The sequence below is a fragment of the Alosa pseudoharengus genome, unplaced genomic scaffold (genome assembly GCF_046254945.1).
Source record: "Alosa pseudoharengus isolate Yale_2024_CS ecotype anadromous, Long Island Sound unplaced genomic scaffold, YU_APseudo_1.1 YU_APseudo_1.1_scf_12, whole genome shotgun sequence".
NCBI classification, from domain to species: domain Eukaryota; kingdom Metazoa; phylum Chordata; class Actinopteri; order Clupeiformes; family Clupeidae; genus Alosa; species Alosa pseudoharengus.
This window is the reverse complement of record NW_027468587.1, coordinates 27,743,102-27,760,253: the sequence shown is the minus strand read 5'-3', so window position 1 is coordinate 27,760,253 and position 17,152 is coordinate 27,743,102. Positions and strand designations below refer to the sequence as shown.

General features: G+C 42.9%; 2 protein-coding genes across 2 annotated transcripts in view; both read right to left on the bottom strand.

Annotated features, from left to right (window-relative positions):
* Nucleotides 1–4,471, bottom strand: LOC143119650 (pro-neuropeptide Y-like). The gene is made up of 4 exons (XM_076281268.1): nt 4,448–4,471; nt 1,262–1,431; nt 1,098–1,181; nt 1–25 (listed from the first exon to the last, which is right to left on the bottom strand). The coding sequence occupies exons 1-4, from the start codon at nt 4,469–4,471 to the stop codon at nt 1–3; spliced, it is 303 nt and encodes a 100-aa protein (XP_076137383.1).
* Nucleotides 4,472–9,060: 4,589 nt separating this feature from the next.
* Nucleotides 9,061–17,152, bottom strand: part of stk31 (serine/threonine kinase 31) — a 38,020-nt gene continuing 29,928 nt past the window's right edge. Inside the window, exons 16-21 of the mRNA XM_076281267.1 lie at nt 14,262–14,378; nt 12,630–12,716; nt 12,251–12,400; nt 11,972–12,103; nt 9,415–9,486; nt 9,061–9,177 (exon numbers count right to left, since the gene is read on the bottom strand). Of these exons, the coding sequence (XP_076137382.1) occupies nt 9,061–9,177; nt 9,415–9,486; nt 11,972–12,103; nt 12,251–12,400; nt 12,630–12,716; nt 14,262–14,378 (675 nt within the window). The remainder of the gene's footprint in view (nt 9,178–9,414; nt 9,487–11,971; nt 12,104–12,250; nt 12,401–12,629; nt 12,717–14,261; nt 14,379–17,152) is intronic.

Genomic DNA, 17,152 nt, shown 5'->3' with positions numbered 1-17,152 from the left:
TCACCAGGCGGGCAGGTCGTCATACCTGCAAGCAGATATAAAGGAGGCCGGTGTGAGAGACGAAGAGGAGGCGCGCACACGCACACACACCCTTCACAGAGTTTCTATCCGCACAGGCTACGGACATGGGTGGTTCCATAACCAGATGCGTGCATGTTGCTTTTGCGCGTGACCAAGGCAGCGCTCAATTTACAATGAATTAGCATTATTTAGGGTTTTATATTAGTACATAACCATTGCAGTATGCGCAGAGGGAGAGCCATCTTAAAGACTGCGTGAGTCTGTATGTGTGTGTGTGTGTGGGGGGGGGGGGGGGGGGGGGGGGGGGGGGGGGCTGTGTTGTATATAATCGGTCCCTAAGCTGAAAGACAGTCACGAACGACAGGCATTGTAAGTCCAAATTCACGCAGTGAGAAAATGTCACTGATGTCACTGTCATAATGAAGGCGCGCGCTGCTGTCAACGAGAGCGTCACAGAAGTCAGAGTAGACGGGTGGACGACCGGTAGGACATTTAAATGTCATTCCAGTGGCATAACAGTCATGCAAACATCGGGAAATATGGGACCGAGCCATTGTTAGGATGATATTTACAAAGAGCTGGGTAAAAGTCTATATTCTAAGATTATAGGCCAGGTAAAAACCCAAAATGCGCACACCATCCACATGTTTAAATACTAAATGCGCGCACCACCCACCTGTTTAAATACTAAATGCGCGCACCACCCACCTGTTTAAATATTAAAGTAAATACACAAATGCGCACACCATCTCAAATGTTAAATGCGCAAATGCGCGCACCCACCTGTTTAAATAGGCCTACAAAATGCACAAATCGGCCCACCACCCACAAGAGTAAATGCTAAATCCGCACAACACCCAACTGTTTAAATGTGCATATGTGCACACCATCCACATGTTTAATAGGCTGCTAAATACGCAAATGCGCACACCACCTACAAATGCTAATGGTGTGCACCGCCACATGTTTCAATTTGTATTACAATTCACTAACTCAAATACGCTTTAAACACACACACACACACACACACACACACACACACACACACACACACACACACACACACACACACACACCTGGTCCGCGCAGGAACGCTCTCCGAGCTCTCGCGCAGCAACAAGTCTGAGTAGAGCGTCTCCGGGCTGGATCTTCTCCCGTATCTGCGGGGAATAACGATGTTTACGGGACAATTTAAAGACCAGTTTAACATGACTGTGGATTGGATGCTATGGAATCATACCGTTGCCTCGTGATGAGGTTGATGTAGTGTCGTAGCGCTGAATAGTACTTGGCAAGGTCTTCTGCTGGCGCGTTCTCCCCCGGGCTGTCTGGTTTGAACGGATAGGCGCGCGCCACGCCAACAATCCAGAGCAGCGCGACTCCCAGCGACAACATCACTTGCGAGCGCATCTTGGAACAGAGGCGCGAGAAACAGACACAGATTATGTGTGGGCAAACTGCCACTGAAGTGGCGACCCAATCATTTACCTTTCAAATCAGACTAAACTGCGAAAATGCCGAATGGACACAAACCTGTACCTTTCTATAAAGAATCCTGTGGAATTTCTCGATAGCAGGGTGTTTCCACAAACTTGACAATCAGCCACGCGACACCAGCTCGTCCTCCTCGCGCACTGAGGATTCTTCAAGTCGGTCAAAAATCTGCTAAGGTCGTGATTTATAGTACGCGCGGGATCAGGAGAGAGAATGCGTCAAACGTGCGTTCACCTAAAGCAGAAGAGTGATTGGTTTGGGACGTTGCGTAGGTATATCCAAATAACACGTTTCATAAAACTGAGCTACTCCTAACATTGACTTTAACATAGGCTTGGCAGTTTTATGATCAGTGTTGTTGTCTAAAATTAACATTTCTACAATATTACTACAATATATATTTTCTACTCAATGATTTAACTCTGAAGAAAATTAATTAATATAGTCCCCTTTCATGTGTTTACTGCTGAAGATTAAAGGCCCTGAAAATCTATGCTTAGGCATAGAACACCTGAAACAGATAATAACATTCCGTAATTGGTCTACAGGCAGTTTGGTTTAGAGAAATATCTTCACATTCTCTTCATAGACTAATGAGGCTCTCTTGGGTGTGTCCATTAAGTGGTTTTGAGAGAGGGAGCTGTACAACACTGTCTCCGTTCTCAATACTAATGCACCATTCCCAGAGCTGATATCTACTGGATACGAATGTGAAGACGCCTTATCAGTTCACCACGGTCTTTCAAGAGGAAAATCAAACAATGTGCCTGGAAAAGGCGGCCAGAATAATCCTCTGAACTTAAATTCAGAAGTGGAATCTAAGCGGATTAAAACAAGCAGTACAATGGAGTCTCACTGTGAGTCTCTTCTCTCTTCCCAACTTCCCTTCTAAACACACATCTTGTGAAGTCGTCGTTTTCACCGGCTCCTCATTAGGAGAGGAGCCCACACACAAACACACACTCACATAAACACACAGCCCTGCGCACAAACACACACTCACATAAACACACAGCCCTGCGCACAAACACACACTCACAATAACACACAGCCCCACAAACTCACATAAACACAGCCCCGCGCACAAACACACACTCAAATAAATACACAGCCCCACACATAAACACACACTCACAAAAACACAGCCCCACAAACTCACATAAACACACAGCCCCACACACAAACACACACTCACATATACGCACAGCCCCACACACAAACACACACTCACATAAACACACACTCACGTAAACACACAGCCCCACACACAAACACACACTCACATATACGCACAGCCCCACACACAAACACACACTCACATAAACACACAGCCCCACACACAAACACACACTCACATAAACACACACTCACGTAAACACACAGCCCCACACACAAACACACACTCACATAAACACACAGCCCTGCGCACAAACACACACTCACATAAACACACAGCCCTGCGCACAAACACACACTCACAATAACACACAGCCCCACAAACTCACATAAACACAGCCCCGCGCACAAACACACACTCAAATAAATACACAGCCCCACACATAAACACACACTCACATAAACACACAGCCCCACACATAAACACACACTCACATAAACACACAGCCCCACACACACTCACATAAACGCCCAGCCCCACACACAAACACACACTCACGTAAACACACAGCCCCACACACAAACACACACTCACATAAACGCACAGCCCCACACACAAACATAAGATGCAGCCACAGCAGATGTAACCCTTTCAGGAACAGAGAACGAAGGCAGAACAGCACACACACACACACAGACCAGCCAAGGCAGAACACACACACACGGACCAGCCAAGGCAGAACATACACACACGGACCATCCAAGGCAGAACACACACACACACACGGCCCATCCAAGGCAGTGCACACACATGGACCAGCACAACACACACACACGGACCAGCCAAGGCAGAACACACACACGGACCAGCAGAACACACACACGGACCAGCCAAGGCAGAACACACACACACGGACCATCCAAGGCAGAACACACACACACGGACCATCCAAGGCAGAACACACACACACAGCCGTGGGGCTTCCGTGGCCTACTGGTTAGCGCTTCGGACTTGTGACCGGAGGGTTTGCCGGTTCGAACCCCGACCAGTAGGCATGGCTGAAGAGCCCTTGAGCAAGGCACCTAACCACTCACTGCTCCCCGAGCGCCGCTGTTGTTGCAGGCAGCTCACTGCGTTAGGATTAGTGTGTGCTTCACCTCACTGTGTGTACACTGTGTGCTGTGTGTTTCACTAATTCACGGATTGGGATAAATGCAGAGACCAAATTTCCCTCAAGGGATCAAAAGAGTATATATACTTATACATACCAGCCAAGGCAGAACACACACACATGGACCAGCCAAGGGGGTTGGGGGGTGTATTTTGACTGACTTACGAGAGCAGATGGCAGACTGCATCATAATGACCAGCGCACCTTAATCAAGAGACCATTCACACACACTCAGCAGCCATTGTGCTCTTAAGAGAGGGTGCACTCCAGAGACACCTCAGTGTGTGTGTGTGTGTCTGTCTACACAGACGCCCCAGAGAGAGGCTCTCACTGCTTTTTATGACAACTTACATGTGTGTGTGTAATTCTGTTTTTACCCAGACACTTCAGAAGAGGAGACAGGGACTGCCATTCAGACATCTTTCACATTAGGATTGAGTGTGTATGTCTGTAAATGTGTTTATGAAGATGCTTCAGAAGGAGAGGCTGATTCAGACAGTTCTCTATAGAACAGCTTTCACTTTAGGAGTCAGTGTGTGAATGTGTGTTTATGCTTTAGAAGGAGAGGCTGAGATTCAGACTGTTTTCCTTATGTAAGGAACAGCAATAGCAAGCACAGTGTGCGTGTGTTTGTGCATGCGTACCTCCTCTATAACTCTAGCCTCCATCTCACCTGTGTGTGTGTGTGTGTATAAGACAGAGCGTGGGCATGCACATCTGTGTGTGTGTGTGTAAGACAGAGCATGGCCATGCACACCTGTGTGTGTGTAAGACAGAGCATGGGCATGTGTGTGTGTGTAAGACAGAGCATGCACACCTGTGTGTGTGTGTGATGGTTTCCTCAGGAGCACTAACAGGAACGAGCTCTGTGTGTGATCTAGATATGAAGGAAACACAAACCCAAACGAGAGACAAGTCGAGAGTTTATACTTCCACTTCTGACTCCTCTAACTCATTCATAGTGACCATTGGGTCCTTGGTTACCTGTCTGACCAAGGCCCTTCGTCCCAGATTACTCAGTTTGGCTGAGTGACCAGATCTAGGAAGACTGTTGGTTGTTCCAAACTTTTCCATTTGAGAATGATGGGGGCTACCAATTCTCTCGACCCTCTTGATTTGGCTTGGTTTTCACTCCGACATACACCATCAACTGTGAGACCTTGTAGAAAGAGATGTGTGCCTTTCCTACTAATTTCCAGTGAATTCATTTAGGCACAGGTGGACTCCAATCAAGTTGTAGAGGCATGTGAAGAACCATTGATAGAAGTAGGATGCACCAGAGCTAAATTGCAAGTCTTATAACAAAGGGTCTGAATACTTATGTAAATTGAATATTTCAGTCTTTTATTTTATTTATACATTTCCAAAACACTCCAAACTGTGTGAAGTATTGTGTGTAGATTGATGAGAAAAAATTAGGGCTGTCAATTGATTAAAAAATGTAATAAAATTAATTATACTCTGTGATTAATTAATCTAAATTAATCGCATATATCATTTTTGCTGTGAAAGTATTTTAAATATTTAAATTCAAATGAATCATTGAATAATCAGAATTAGTGACATTAAAGTTCAAAAACTCTATTATTATTTTCACTGTTCAAATAATGGCCATAATAATCTATGATATGACCTAATATGCTGAGGAAATAAATTCAAAAGTGCTTCGGGAAGAAGTTTTTTTTCCTCATACAAGGCATTTCAGGCCACAGATATAACCTAGGGAACACAATGAAAATAAATTAACACTCCCCTCAATGTCAACACTATTTCTTCATTGATGTGCGACTTTAGAGTTGACGAACTCCAGTGATATGCAAATTCCTTGCTGCAGACATTGCAGAGGACTTTATTTTAATCAACACTTTATTTTTATCAACACCATCAGGCCGTTTTTTAAAAGTAAATGTTCCAATCAATGATCTAGGCAGCACATTTTCTTCTCTCTCATTTTACAATCTAATGGTTGGTTATTGATTAGAATGGCTCGGGGTCAAAGGTCATACAGAATCTGCGCTATTTTTTTTAATCAGTTATTTTTTCTCAAATTAATTAATCGAAATTAATCAGTTATTTTGACAGCCCTAAAAAAATACAATTGAATCCATTTTAAGATGAGTCTGGAGCATAACACAATGTGGAAAAAGTGAAGCGCTGTGAATACTTTCCGTATGCACTGTACATATATAGCCTACTAACATAATTTAGTGTATTGATAAAGCGTAACAATGTTTATTTTTTGATTATTATTTGCCAATGCATGATATGATCCGTCGTGCCAGTAAAGCGTATTTGAACTGAATTGAAAAAGAAAAGACCATCAGGCTAGAGGGTACAGGGAAGAAGTGTGTGGTCATTTGTGACGCGCCATAAGGTAAGCACTGCCCTGAGCACAGGCAGAGGTGTGTGTGTTTGTGTGTGTGTTTGCATCTTACCAGTGGAAACAGGGAGGCTCCCTCTGCTTGCCAACAGGAACATTGCCCTTCCTCGAGCTCGTCTCTGGAACCTGGCCTTCCTCGATAATATCTCTATTTAATCAATTGATCGATCCATCATTTAATCAGGTCTAAATTTGACCAAAGTGGTATAATGGCCGTCTCAAACCGCACACTTCTGTCAGTACACTGCTCACTTTTCAATGGTTAGTATTATCCAATATCGGCACTACATACTTAAACTAAGGAAGTAGGTGGTTTGAGACACAGCCAATATCTCTATTTAATCAATCAATCCATCGCTTAATCAGGTCTTAATTTTCAGGTCACAAACAGAACTATTACCTCCAAAAGTTCACACTAGTCATGTCCACACATCAGACTCCCATTCTCTTGGAGACGCACACACACACAAGGAAGTGGTCAGATGAGAGCCATTTGCTACAGAAAGCCCTATTTACTGGGGCAACGATCACAAGACTGGCCCAAGATTGGACACACCATTTCAGCCAGACAGACAGACTGATTGGGACACCTAATACCCCACTCCATCATGGCCCTTTAAAAGTTTAGAGGCACATCAGTGTGTGTGTACGTGTGAGATCTGGACATCCCCGTATCTCCATCGTGTGTGTGAGAGTTTTGGAAAACGTTGCGAGATACGCATTGGTGGTGGAGGCAGAAAATGTCTTCTCTCTGAGCTAGGCTATGTCAACACTAAAGGCATTAATGTCAATGGCAGCCTTTGGCAATCTGATTTATTATTTTCCAAAGGATAACTACTCATCCAATGTATAACTGGTGCTCCAGTGGCAAGAAAAGGCTGCATAGTGGTAGTAGAGATATAATGGTATGAAAATTTAACCTCACGGTTATAGTGACCAAAATTATCTCGGTTTTCGTGATAGGCCTACATAAACTGAAATAGTTTCAAAAAGTGTCATGTTTTTCCTTGGTCATGTTTAATTGGCTATGTGCTTATAGCTTAACTTACCTGACCATGACTTGGAATTTGCTATCTCTGTTATTTGGATCCAATGAGTGAGACCAAAGTAAGTGTTCAAAATAAAACTTTAAGCTACTATATTTTCCTGATAATGTGAGTGGAATGGATTTAATGTGGATGCGACCATAAAAAGATGCTGAGTGGCTACATGATACAGTGCACGTTTTGCAGTGAAAATGTTCCGCTTTTTAAAATCAGGTGTAGCCTAATCCGAATCGCAGTTAAATCCATTAATTAGACAACAGAATCAATAGGGTATCAGTTTTGCTTCATTGTACCAGGCCTACTGTATGCCAAAAGCAGACTCGCATGAAGCTGGGAAGGATTAAACAAATGGTTTCCACACCGTGGTAATCAACAGTGATAATTATGATATTTGAAATGAAAACAGTAATGGTTATAGTCAACATTTTTATCGCGGTTTACCATTATACCGGTAATCGTTACATCCCCAAGTGGTAGTCACTAAACTAATGCACAGCATCTTCGAGCTCATCATTGTAAGAGGGCAGGTAGAGATTTGATTTTGCATAAACAGAGCATTCACTTTCAGAGGAACATTATGGAAACACGTTGAATTGTAAGCCTACTTCTAGGTCTAGTGAATATCCCAGTTTCTTTTAGAAATGTTTCTTTAAGACTACGTTTACACGAAGCAGGGTATTTTCCTAAACGAATATCTGGCCATCTACGTTTGCAAATAAAACTGCATTTACACGAGACAGTTTATTTTTAAAATGTGGTTACACGAACCCGTGTACATACATGCTGTCATGAGCACGCCAAACCAGTGGCAGTCTAACGATAAACTCAAGCTCACATTAACCAATCAGAACCCTGTAAAGTCGCACGTGAGAACATGTAAATGTAAAGATTGGTCGCACATTTGGTGTACTTCTGTCGCATACTGTGACGTTGGCTGCCCAAAACTCCGTTTACCACAGTTTAGAACCAAACGCATAAACGGAGTTTTCCACAAAAAAAAAAACACTTTGGCCGGAGTTTTTTTGGATAACCGTTTTACGGGGCGAATTCTCCATTTGCATCTAAATGAAAGGCTCAAACGTAGGGAAATGTCTTCGTTTATAAAAACACACATGCTCGTGTAAACGGGGTCTAATTCAGACTGCAAATCATTTCCCGACCCCTCCCATATTCTTGGCGACCCCCTTGAGGGTCCCAACCCCCAGTTTACAAACCACTGCTTTAGACAGAAATCCGTGCGTGCGTGCGAGAGAGAGAGAGAGAGAGAGAGAGAGAGAGAGAGAGAGAGAGAGAGAGAGAGAGAGAGAGAGAGAGAGAGAGAGAGAGAGAGAGAGAGAGAGAGAGAGAGATAGAGATAGAGATAGAGATAGAGATAGAGATAGAGATAGATAGTGTGTCACCCCCCCCCCCCCCCCCCCCCAATCTCCACCATGGTACTTTGGAGGAACAGCTAATAGCCCAAATGAAACGGGACATGACCTTGCGTGTGAGAGAGAGAGAGAGAGGGAGGGGGGGAGAGAGAATGAGAGAGAGAGAGAGAGAGAGTGTGTGTGTGAAACTGAAATGAAACAACATGACATGACCCGGCATGAGTGTGTGTGAGCGGACTCCTCTGGAGAAGTTTATTTCTCTCTGGCAGGTACAACACACACACACCTCTCCGCCAACACTTCAAGGCCAACTGCAAAAATAACACACAACTCAGGCGGCTACGCAGAACGCAAGAAGGGCTTCTCAACACAAATGTCCATCAGTAAACAAATAAAAACAGACGTTCATTAGTAAACATAAACAGTAAAAACAAAACAGGACAACAAAACCAAGCAAAGACTCATTCCAGGGCCGTGTTCTGATTGGTCAGGAAGTACTGCTCCGCCAGGACATCAGCAACCAACAGACGGCCGCAGCCAATCAGCAGCCTAGACAGGAGTGTGTGGAGGCGGGGCTCCTGAGGACAGAGAGGCCAGATCCCAGTGAGTAGAAGTGTATGTGTATGTGTGTGTGTGTGTGTGTGTGTGTGCGTGCGTGAGTGAGCACGTGTGCGTGTGAGGGCGCGTGTGTGTGTGTGTGTGTGTGTGTGTGTGTGAGAGGGCGCCTGCGCGCGCGTGTGTGTGTGTGTGTGTGTGTGTGTGTGTGTGTGTGTGTGTGTGTGTGTGTGTGTAAATAGGTTTCCAATGACACCAACCAGGTTTAGTGCACTCATGTCCGGTGTGTGAGAGTCTGGGTTCATGGTTCCATCAAAGTCCGGATGATTTAGCTGTGAACAAACACAAACACACAATAACTATATATATGGCCACAAAGTAAACAGGTAACACAGATGTGAACGGGGGAGGCATAGCAGTGCTCCTCGTCACTGATTATTGATTATGAGTGAGACTGCCTAGAGACCAGGCTGGCAGCAGTGGAGTGTGTGTGTGTATGTGTGTGTTAGGGCTGTCACTTTTGTGAAAAAATCCTGTTCGATTTTTGAGACATAAAAGTGTTCATTGGATCGATTGTCAGAAAAGGAAGGTGCCGCACACTCTGAGTAAATTAAAAAAATGTTTAATAGGCGATAGACTTATGTAGCTTAGGCTTAGACTCATTGAGGCTCCACCCTTGACAGATGGCTTTATAACAATCAAATTATCTTTTTTCAAATCATCCAAAACATTTTTTTCTTCTTTCGTCAGATTGTTATATCTAGCTTTTTCCTTTTCCTTCAAAAACATATCAACCTCTTGTTCTACAAGTCTACAATAAGTCTCAATGGAATTATTACGATTTATAGGGGGTACAAATATGGTTTTACCTCGAAAATGTTTCTTAGGGTTTTCATCAGGACATTGAGATTCTAATAGTTGGGCGTCATCTTCTGATTTTCCTATCTGTCCACCAAAAAATTCCCCTAAATGTATATTCCTAAAAAACTTCAAAAGGTCTACTTTCACATCAAAGTCTTTTATATGATTAGTTGGCACAAATGATAGACCTTCATTAAGTACCGAGAGATAGAAATCATTTAAAGACTTACTGGACAGGTTAAACATCATGTTTATTTCATGTCATTTCTTTCTTTGACGATAAGTCATGGAACGAGTCCGACCGTAAAAGGCATCTTCTTTTTTTGCCTCGGCGTGTTGGTTTGTAGCTCCTTTTCGGTTCTTCTTCTTTGTTGCTTGGTTGGATATGTCCTCTCTTTGGTGTTTGGATAAAAAACTGGAGTTGGAAGATGTCGAAAGTTGATCCGAGGAGGCCTGATCTGGTCGTCGGTGCATAGCCAGACGCCACTTTCTAGTAGGACGTCATTGAGTTGATCCTGGTTTTTAATTTCTTTGGAGAGCGATTGCTTTTTCTCCACAAACATTTTGTCCAGATCATAGAGAAAGCTTCTCTCCCCCCTAGAGGAGGTCATCTAGACACCCTGCTTGCAAGGAGAGAACTCTTTTGGATTTACTACCTCAAAACTCTTGCACCTCAAGGTTTAAACATTGACTATGACTTAAGATGTTTTTTTAGATGAGATAAAGATGTTATTTATGATGTTCTTTAAAGGACGGAAACTGTAATGTCTTGTTCTACATGAATTTTTGAACATATTGTACCTTTATTATTATTATTACAGACCATGACGAGATCTACCCTGGGGCCGACCTATCTGATGACGTCCTCAATTTGATGGGGTTTCGTCTTGAATAGTAATCAGCTGACTAATTGATCCCAATCAATGAGTCTAAGCCTAAGCTACATAAATCTTTCGCCTATTAAACGTTTTTTTCATTTACTCGGAGTGTGTGGCACCTTCCTTCTCTGACTTAAGTTATACACACCGGTAGCCAGCACATCATCTTGGTGTGTGTTACATCTCTCCTTCATTGGCTCGATTGTGAAATCGATTTTCCATGTCTAAAGACATTTCCATTTTCAACGCCAAATATATGCCAATCCGGACAACTAACAGGCATTAGGACGAACGTAAAGAGGGCGCTTGAGACGCACATGCCAGCTATATTTTTGATGATTTATTGGCGTGAAGTTTTGTGCACAATGACAAACAGGAGTGCAACATTCTCGAAAAACAATAAGCAGAGTGGACTGCCATAATGTCAATGAAAAACATTACTGCAGGCTTCAACCTGGCTGTGTTTACGATTAGAAATGTCAAACAAATTTCACCTACGTAGGAACTCACGATGGCACAGTTTGCATACCACTTTGTCCTCCTCCATGGTTTGATCTACCGTCCAAAACCCGAAGTGCTTCCATATCGAACTCCTCAAGTTATTAGGGGTTATCACTCGTCTCTCATTTTGCACAGGTTGATCGCCATTGTCCTCCATTTTTTGTCAAAACACCAGCAGCAGCCGATTCAAACCGATTGAAACTAGGCTGTTTTTGGGTGCGTTAAATTGGTGGGAATTTTCTTTTTAGCTTTCGCAACGCCTACTGCACTTTCGGAATTCTTTATTTTCTTTTTCTGCTTGTTTGTGAGATAATTACATCTATCTTTTTTTATTTGTTTAATTTGTTTAAAATTAATAGTGTACAAATTTGGTTAAAGTCGATTTCCCATTTTAGTTTTCGAAACTTGTGTTGGTTGGTCCAATCGATTGTGCACGTAAGTGACAGCCCTAGTGTGTGTGTGTGTGTGTGTGTGTGTGTGTGTGTGTGTGTGTGTGTGTGTGTGTACCCAGAGCAGTAGTCCTCCGTAGGCGTACATGTCGCTAGCAGCAGTGGCGTGTGTGTGTGTGTGTGTGTACCCAGAGCAGTAGTCCTCCGTAGGCGTACATGTCGCAGGCAGCAGTGGTGTGTGTGTGTGATCCCTGCTGGCGTTCTGGGGAGAGAAGGCTGATGTTCCCTGCTTTCATCACTCCATCCACTGCCCTCTGTTCCTAATCGCGCACACACACGCACACACACACACAACAGTATATCTAAACACAAAATACTTACACAGTTGTGCTCCTAAAACACCTAAACCACACACAAACATATATACATGGAACGACCTGTGTGTGTGTCACAGACTACAGACTCACTGCTGTCTTTGTGAGATCGTAATCTCCCACAATGCCCTGCTCTCGATTGGTGACGAACACATTGCCAGGGTGCAGGGCACCATGGGTAATACCAGCAGAATGCAGCGCCCCAAGTCCAAGAGCCACACCCCTCATCGCCATGACCACCTCCTGATGAACACACAAGGGGGAGGAGTAACAATATCCTCGCACGTTAGGACACTTACGGTAGCCATGATGGTTAATTAAGCAAACTAGTTAGAACACCTTCCGTGGCTATGTTTTGTAAGATTTGTGTGTGTGTGTGTGTGTGTGTGTGTGTGTGTGTGTGTGTGTGTGTGTGTGTGTGTGTGTGTGTGTGTGTGTGCGCGCGCGCGCGCATGTGGCTGCTGAAGCTTACAGAGCTAGTGAGAGGACTCCTCTTCTGCACCATCCTCAGACTGCTGTTAGGGAGATAAGGGACCATCACATAGGCCAAGGGATCATTCTGGGAACACACACACACACACACACACACAGAAATGACATAAACACCCTCTGCATGGCAACTAGATGTAGAACAGATATATATGCAAGTGTGTGTGTGAGCGAGCGAGTGAGTAGTCATCATTGTATGGTTAATTAAAAAACACATTCATGGATTGGGATTTTATAGCCTCGTGAGACCATCCTGATCTCGCGAGCTTTCAAGGTTTCACTCGCAGATCAGTCTGGCAACTTTTCGTTAAAGAGAATTTGGAGCAGTTCACCAAACGAACGTCCAATCAGCGTTGGCTTTGAGGCGGGTTGAGGTGTGACGCAACGAACAACATGACGGCATCCACAGATGAGATGAGCGTAGCTATTATATAATAAAGTATTCTTGGGTAAGCTGTGAAGCTATGAGTATCAGCCATGCAGCTGGGAGGAATGAACGACACAGACATCCTCCACGGCCGATTCCAGTTCATAATGGAGGAATATACTTTCTTCAGAAGTGTCGGGCCTACCGTGAAAACTTGATGGGAATTGTCGTTGATTAGGTTCATGTCACATACAAATGGTAAGTTAAAACATCTTAACGTTAGTTACGTTACCTAACTTAATTGTATGTTAAACGAAGGCATTAGAAGAACACTTTGTTCATCTAATTGGTTGATTTGGCCCGTCGATAAGACAGATGGTTAATCCAATCAGCTAACCAGTATTTCCGCCCCTTCCCAAAAGTTCTTCAATGAAAAGTTCCCAGATGGATATGCAGAGCAAATCCATCTGGCGGAGTCAGGTTAGGGATTTTAAGCATGTTAATGAAACTAGTTAGAAACACCTTCCGTGGCCATGCTTTGTAAGATTTAACAAGCTGGTTGTGTGTGTGTGTGTGTGTGTGTGTTTGTGTGCAGGGGTGAGATTGGCAAAGGTAAAAAAAAAAGGAAAATATACGAAGCACGGAGTGACAACACCCCCCCATCCCACCCCGCAAACCCCCACCCCCGATGGTTCGAGAACTTTAGTGTACTATAGTGTTGGCTACCGTATATATTTACATCACAATATCAGCATCACGAGATCGGAAAATCCTGACAGCGAACCCGATGCAAAGCCAAAACGAGAAAAAAAAAACCTTCATACATGATGTCTTTTTAAATCAATTTGTTGACCTTTACCGTTTCATGGCTTCTGCTGAGAAACTTGAAACTAGTTCGTCACACACACACTGAACTTGAATCAAGCATTCTTCAGAACGCAGCTGTTCAACCCGCCCCGTCTACTTTCACTTTCAATGAAATCCACTAGTAAACGTAATACACTACTTGCGGCGTGATATTCGGAAAGATGTCATCGTCGTCATTGTCAGCGGCCTGTTATAACAATGGCCTGTGTTATACAGGAATATAGCCTACATCTGACCGACAGGACCCCCCTTCCCACCCCCCCCTAAAAAAACTTTCGAATCTATACGAATTGTGTGGGTCTCATTTTCAAGTTGGAAAAAAAACAGAATTCCGTTTAAAAATGGAAGAATTCCACCCCTGGTGTGTGTTTGTGTGTGTACCTTCCCGTAGAAGAGTCCTAATAGGGGGAGGAGGTGGGGGCAGTTCTTCTGAGTCTGACCAAACAGCGTCGCTCTGGCAAGAACCTTCTCCTCGGCATCCGCTTCCACACAGTATCCCTGGACACACACACACGCACACACGCAGACATGCACACACACACAGGCCCCTTAATAAAGCTCCTCTATTCATTACGTCTGTGTTGAAGAAATTGAATTTTCGAACTAGAGCTTAGAGTTACATTATCTACTAACAAACATATGTTCATTATCTATTAAGACACACTCAAGTGTTCACACACACACACAGCATGCATGTGTCAGCTGACAAACACTTGGACATTAACAGATAAGCACATTAATACGAGAGAGCGAAGGGGAGAAAGAAAGAAAGAAAGAAAGAAAGAAAGAAAGAAAGAAAGAAAGAAAGAAAGAAAGAAAGAAAGAAAGAAAGAAAGAAAGAAAGAAAGAAAGAAAGAAAGAAAGAAAGAAAGAAAGAAAGAGTAAATATTCAGCTCAGTATTCTCTACACTATGAATAACACATTTAAAACAGGTGATGGAGACCATCAGCTGCTCTTGTTGAGGATGACTGTTGAGTGTGACCGTCTTTCACACAGAGGACAACATTAATTTAAAAAACAGATGAGTCACAATTAACCAGAGTCACAGGCTGCACCATTAATTAATTACAGTGCATGAACATCTTTTGTTATCCGAAGTCTTATTATTACAACGCATGAAAATGCACTGTTTTGTTATCCGAAGTCTTTTATTTATTATTATTATTATTATTATTATTTATTATTATTATTATTATTAATAAGGTTGCCACACACGGCCGGCGATGCGACAGTCAAACACGACGGTGGAATTCTGTTAATCGTTTTACTACACACACTACTGGCGCCTACCCATCGATTCAGTGGAGATACACTGACCATACAGCTGTTTTCTATTATGACATATCAAGATCTCCCTGAAAAATAGAAAGGGGCCGTTTAGAGCGATGCGACGGTTTCCCCATCGTTCCACTTGCCGTGTGTGTTGCCCCACTCACTTCAGTAGATTCTATTCCACTTTGCCGTGCGTGTTGCCCCACTCACTTCAGTAGATTCTATTCCACTTTGCCGTGTGTGTTGCCCCACTCACTTCAGTAGATTCTATTCCACTTTGCCGTGTGTGTTGCCCCACTCACTTCAGTAGATTCTATTAAATTTTGCCGGCTGCCTGCCATAAATTGCTGTCGCGTCGCCAACCGTGTGTGTAAGCCTTTATTCTTCCCACCAAATTTCTGCGTCTAATTCAGCTTCAACCTTTTAACGTAGAAACTAGATCTACTAGATCAACCTTTTAACTAGAACTAGATCTTGAAAAGGACACTTTAGCAATGTACTTTTCATTTTTGTAAACTTTATGCTTTTTGAGATATTAACAAAAAACAAGCTTATTTTTCCCACTTTGCATTAGCATTATGACACCATAAAGGGACAATTAAACGGCCACCTCTCTTCATTCTAAAAGGATATTGAGGATTCCTAGCTGATGTCACAGACACAAGAATTCTAGTGTTTGCCATTTTGGGAGTCAACTAAGCATATTGTAACTTAACTCCAAGGTTAGTGTCCAAGCTTAGAAGTCTCAATTAGGCTAAAGTTAAGTCTTCAAGTCTTTATTTTCCAACCAATTTCATTTTAACCTGTTGAGGAGTGAATTCTTTAAGACAATGCCGTTCCCCAGAGAGTGAATTATTTTCCTGGCCCCTTCAAGAATTCTACGCGAACGTTCTATAGTTTCAGTGTTCTTAAAATTATTTACCGTATTTTCCGGACTATAAGTCGCTCCTGAGTATAAGTCGCATTAGTCAAAAAATGCGTCATGAACAGGAAAAAAACATATGTAAGTCGCACCGGACTATAAGTCGCATTTATTTATAAATGTATTTCACAAAATCCAAAACCAAAAACAGAGACTATGTAACTGGATTATTGAGGCCAAAAAGATTAATGTTAATGAAGACGAAGGAGTGAAGGCAGCCAGAGGAGGGCAGGAAGGTCATTGCAAAGCAAAAGATTCACTGAAAGAAAATACCATGTGGTACACCAAAATGTATCTAAAATGTGGAGAATACAATGCAATCAAGCATTTTGGGCGATGTGGAGTCACAGGCTGGCAGCAGATTAAATGCTCACAAGAGAGAAAAAGATGCAGTTTTAGACTGACTGAAGCAAGCCAGGCGATAGGCCTATAGTCCCGACGGTAATTGTAAAGCAATTTACAAAAGATTCACTGAACAAAAATGCTGATATGATACATGACATTTTTGCTAAAAATGTGGAGAATGCAATGCAATCAAGCATTTTGGGCGATGTGGAGTCACAAGCTGGCAGCAGATTAAATGCTCACGATAGAGAAAAAGACGGTTTTAAAAGGACGTGACCGAAGCTGAGGCAAGCCAGGCAATAGGCATATAGGCATATAGGCCCGACGGTAATTGTAAAGCAATTTACAAAAGATTCACTGAACAAAAATTCTTATATGGTACATGAAAATTTAGCTAAAAATGTGGAGAATGCAATGCAATCAAGCATTTTGGACGATGTAGAGAGACAAGCCGGCAGCAGATTAAATGCTCGAGAGAGAAAAATATGCGGTTTTCAAAGGACGTGCAGACCGAAGCTGCAGCAAGCAGGTGATATTTAGAAATTTATTAAGAACAGACAGACTATGTAACTGAACACATTGAGGCCAAAAATATTGAGAATTCTACAGGGAATCTTGAAGACGAAGGAGTGAATAGTGGAAAGAGGCAAGCCGAAGGCTGCTGACAAGTGCCCGACGCTATTGTAAAGCAATTTACAAAAGATTCACTGAACAAAAATGCTGATGTGGTAC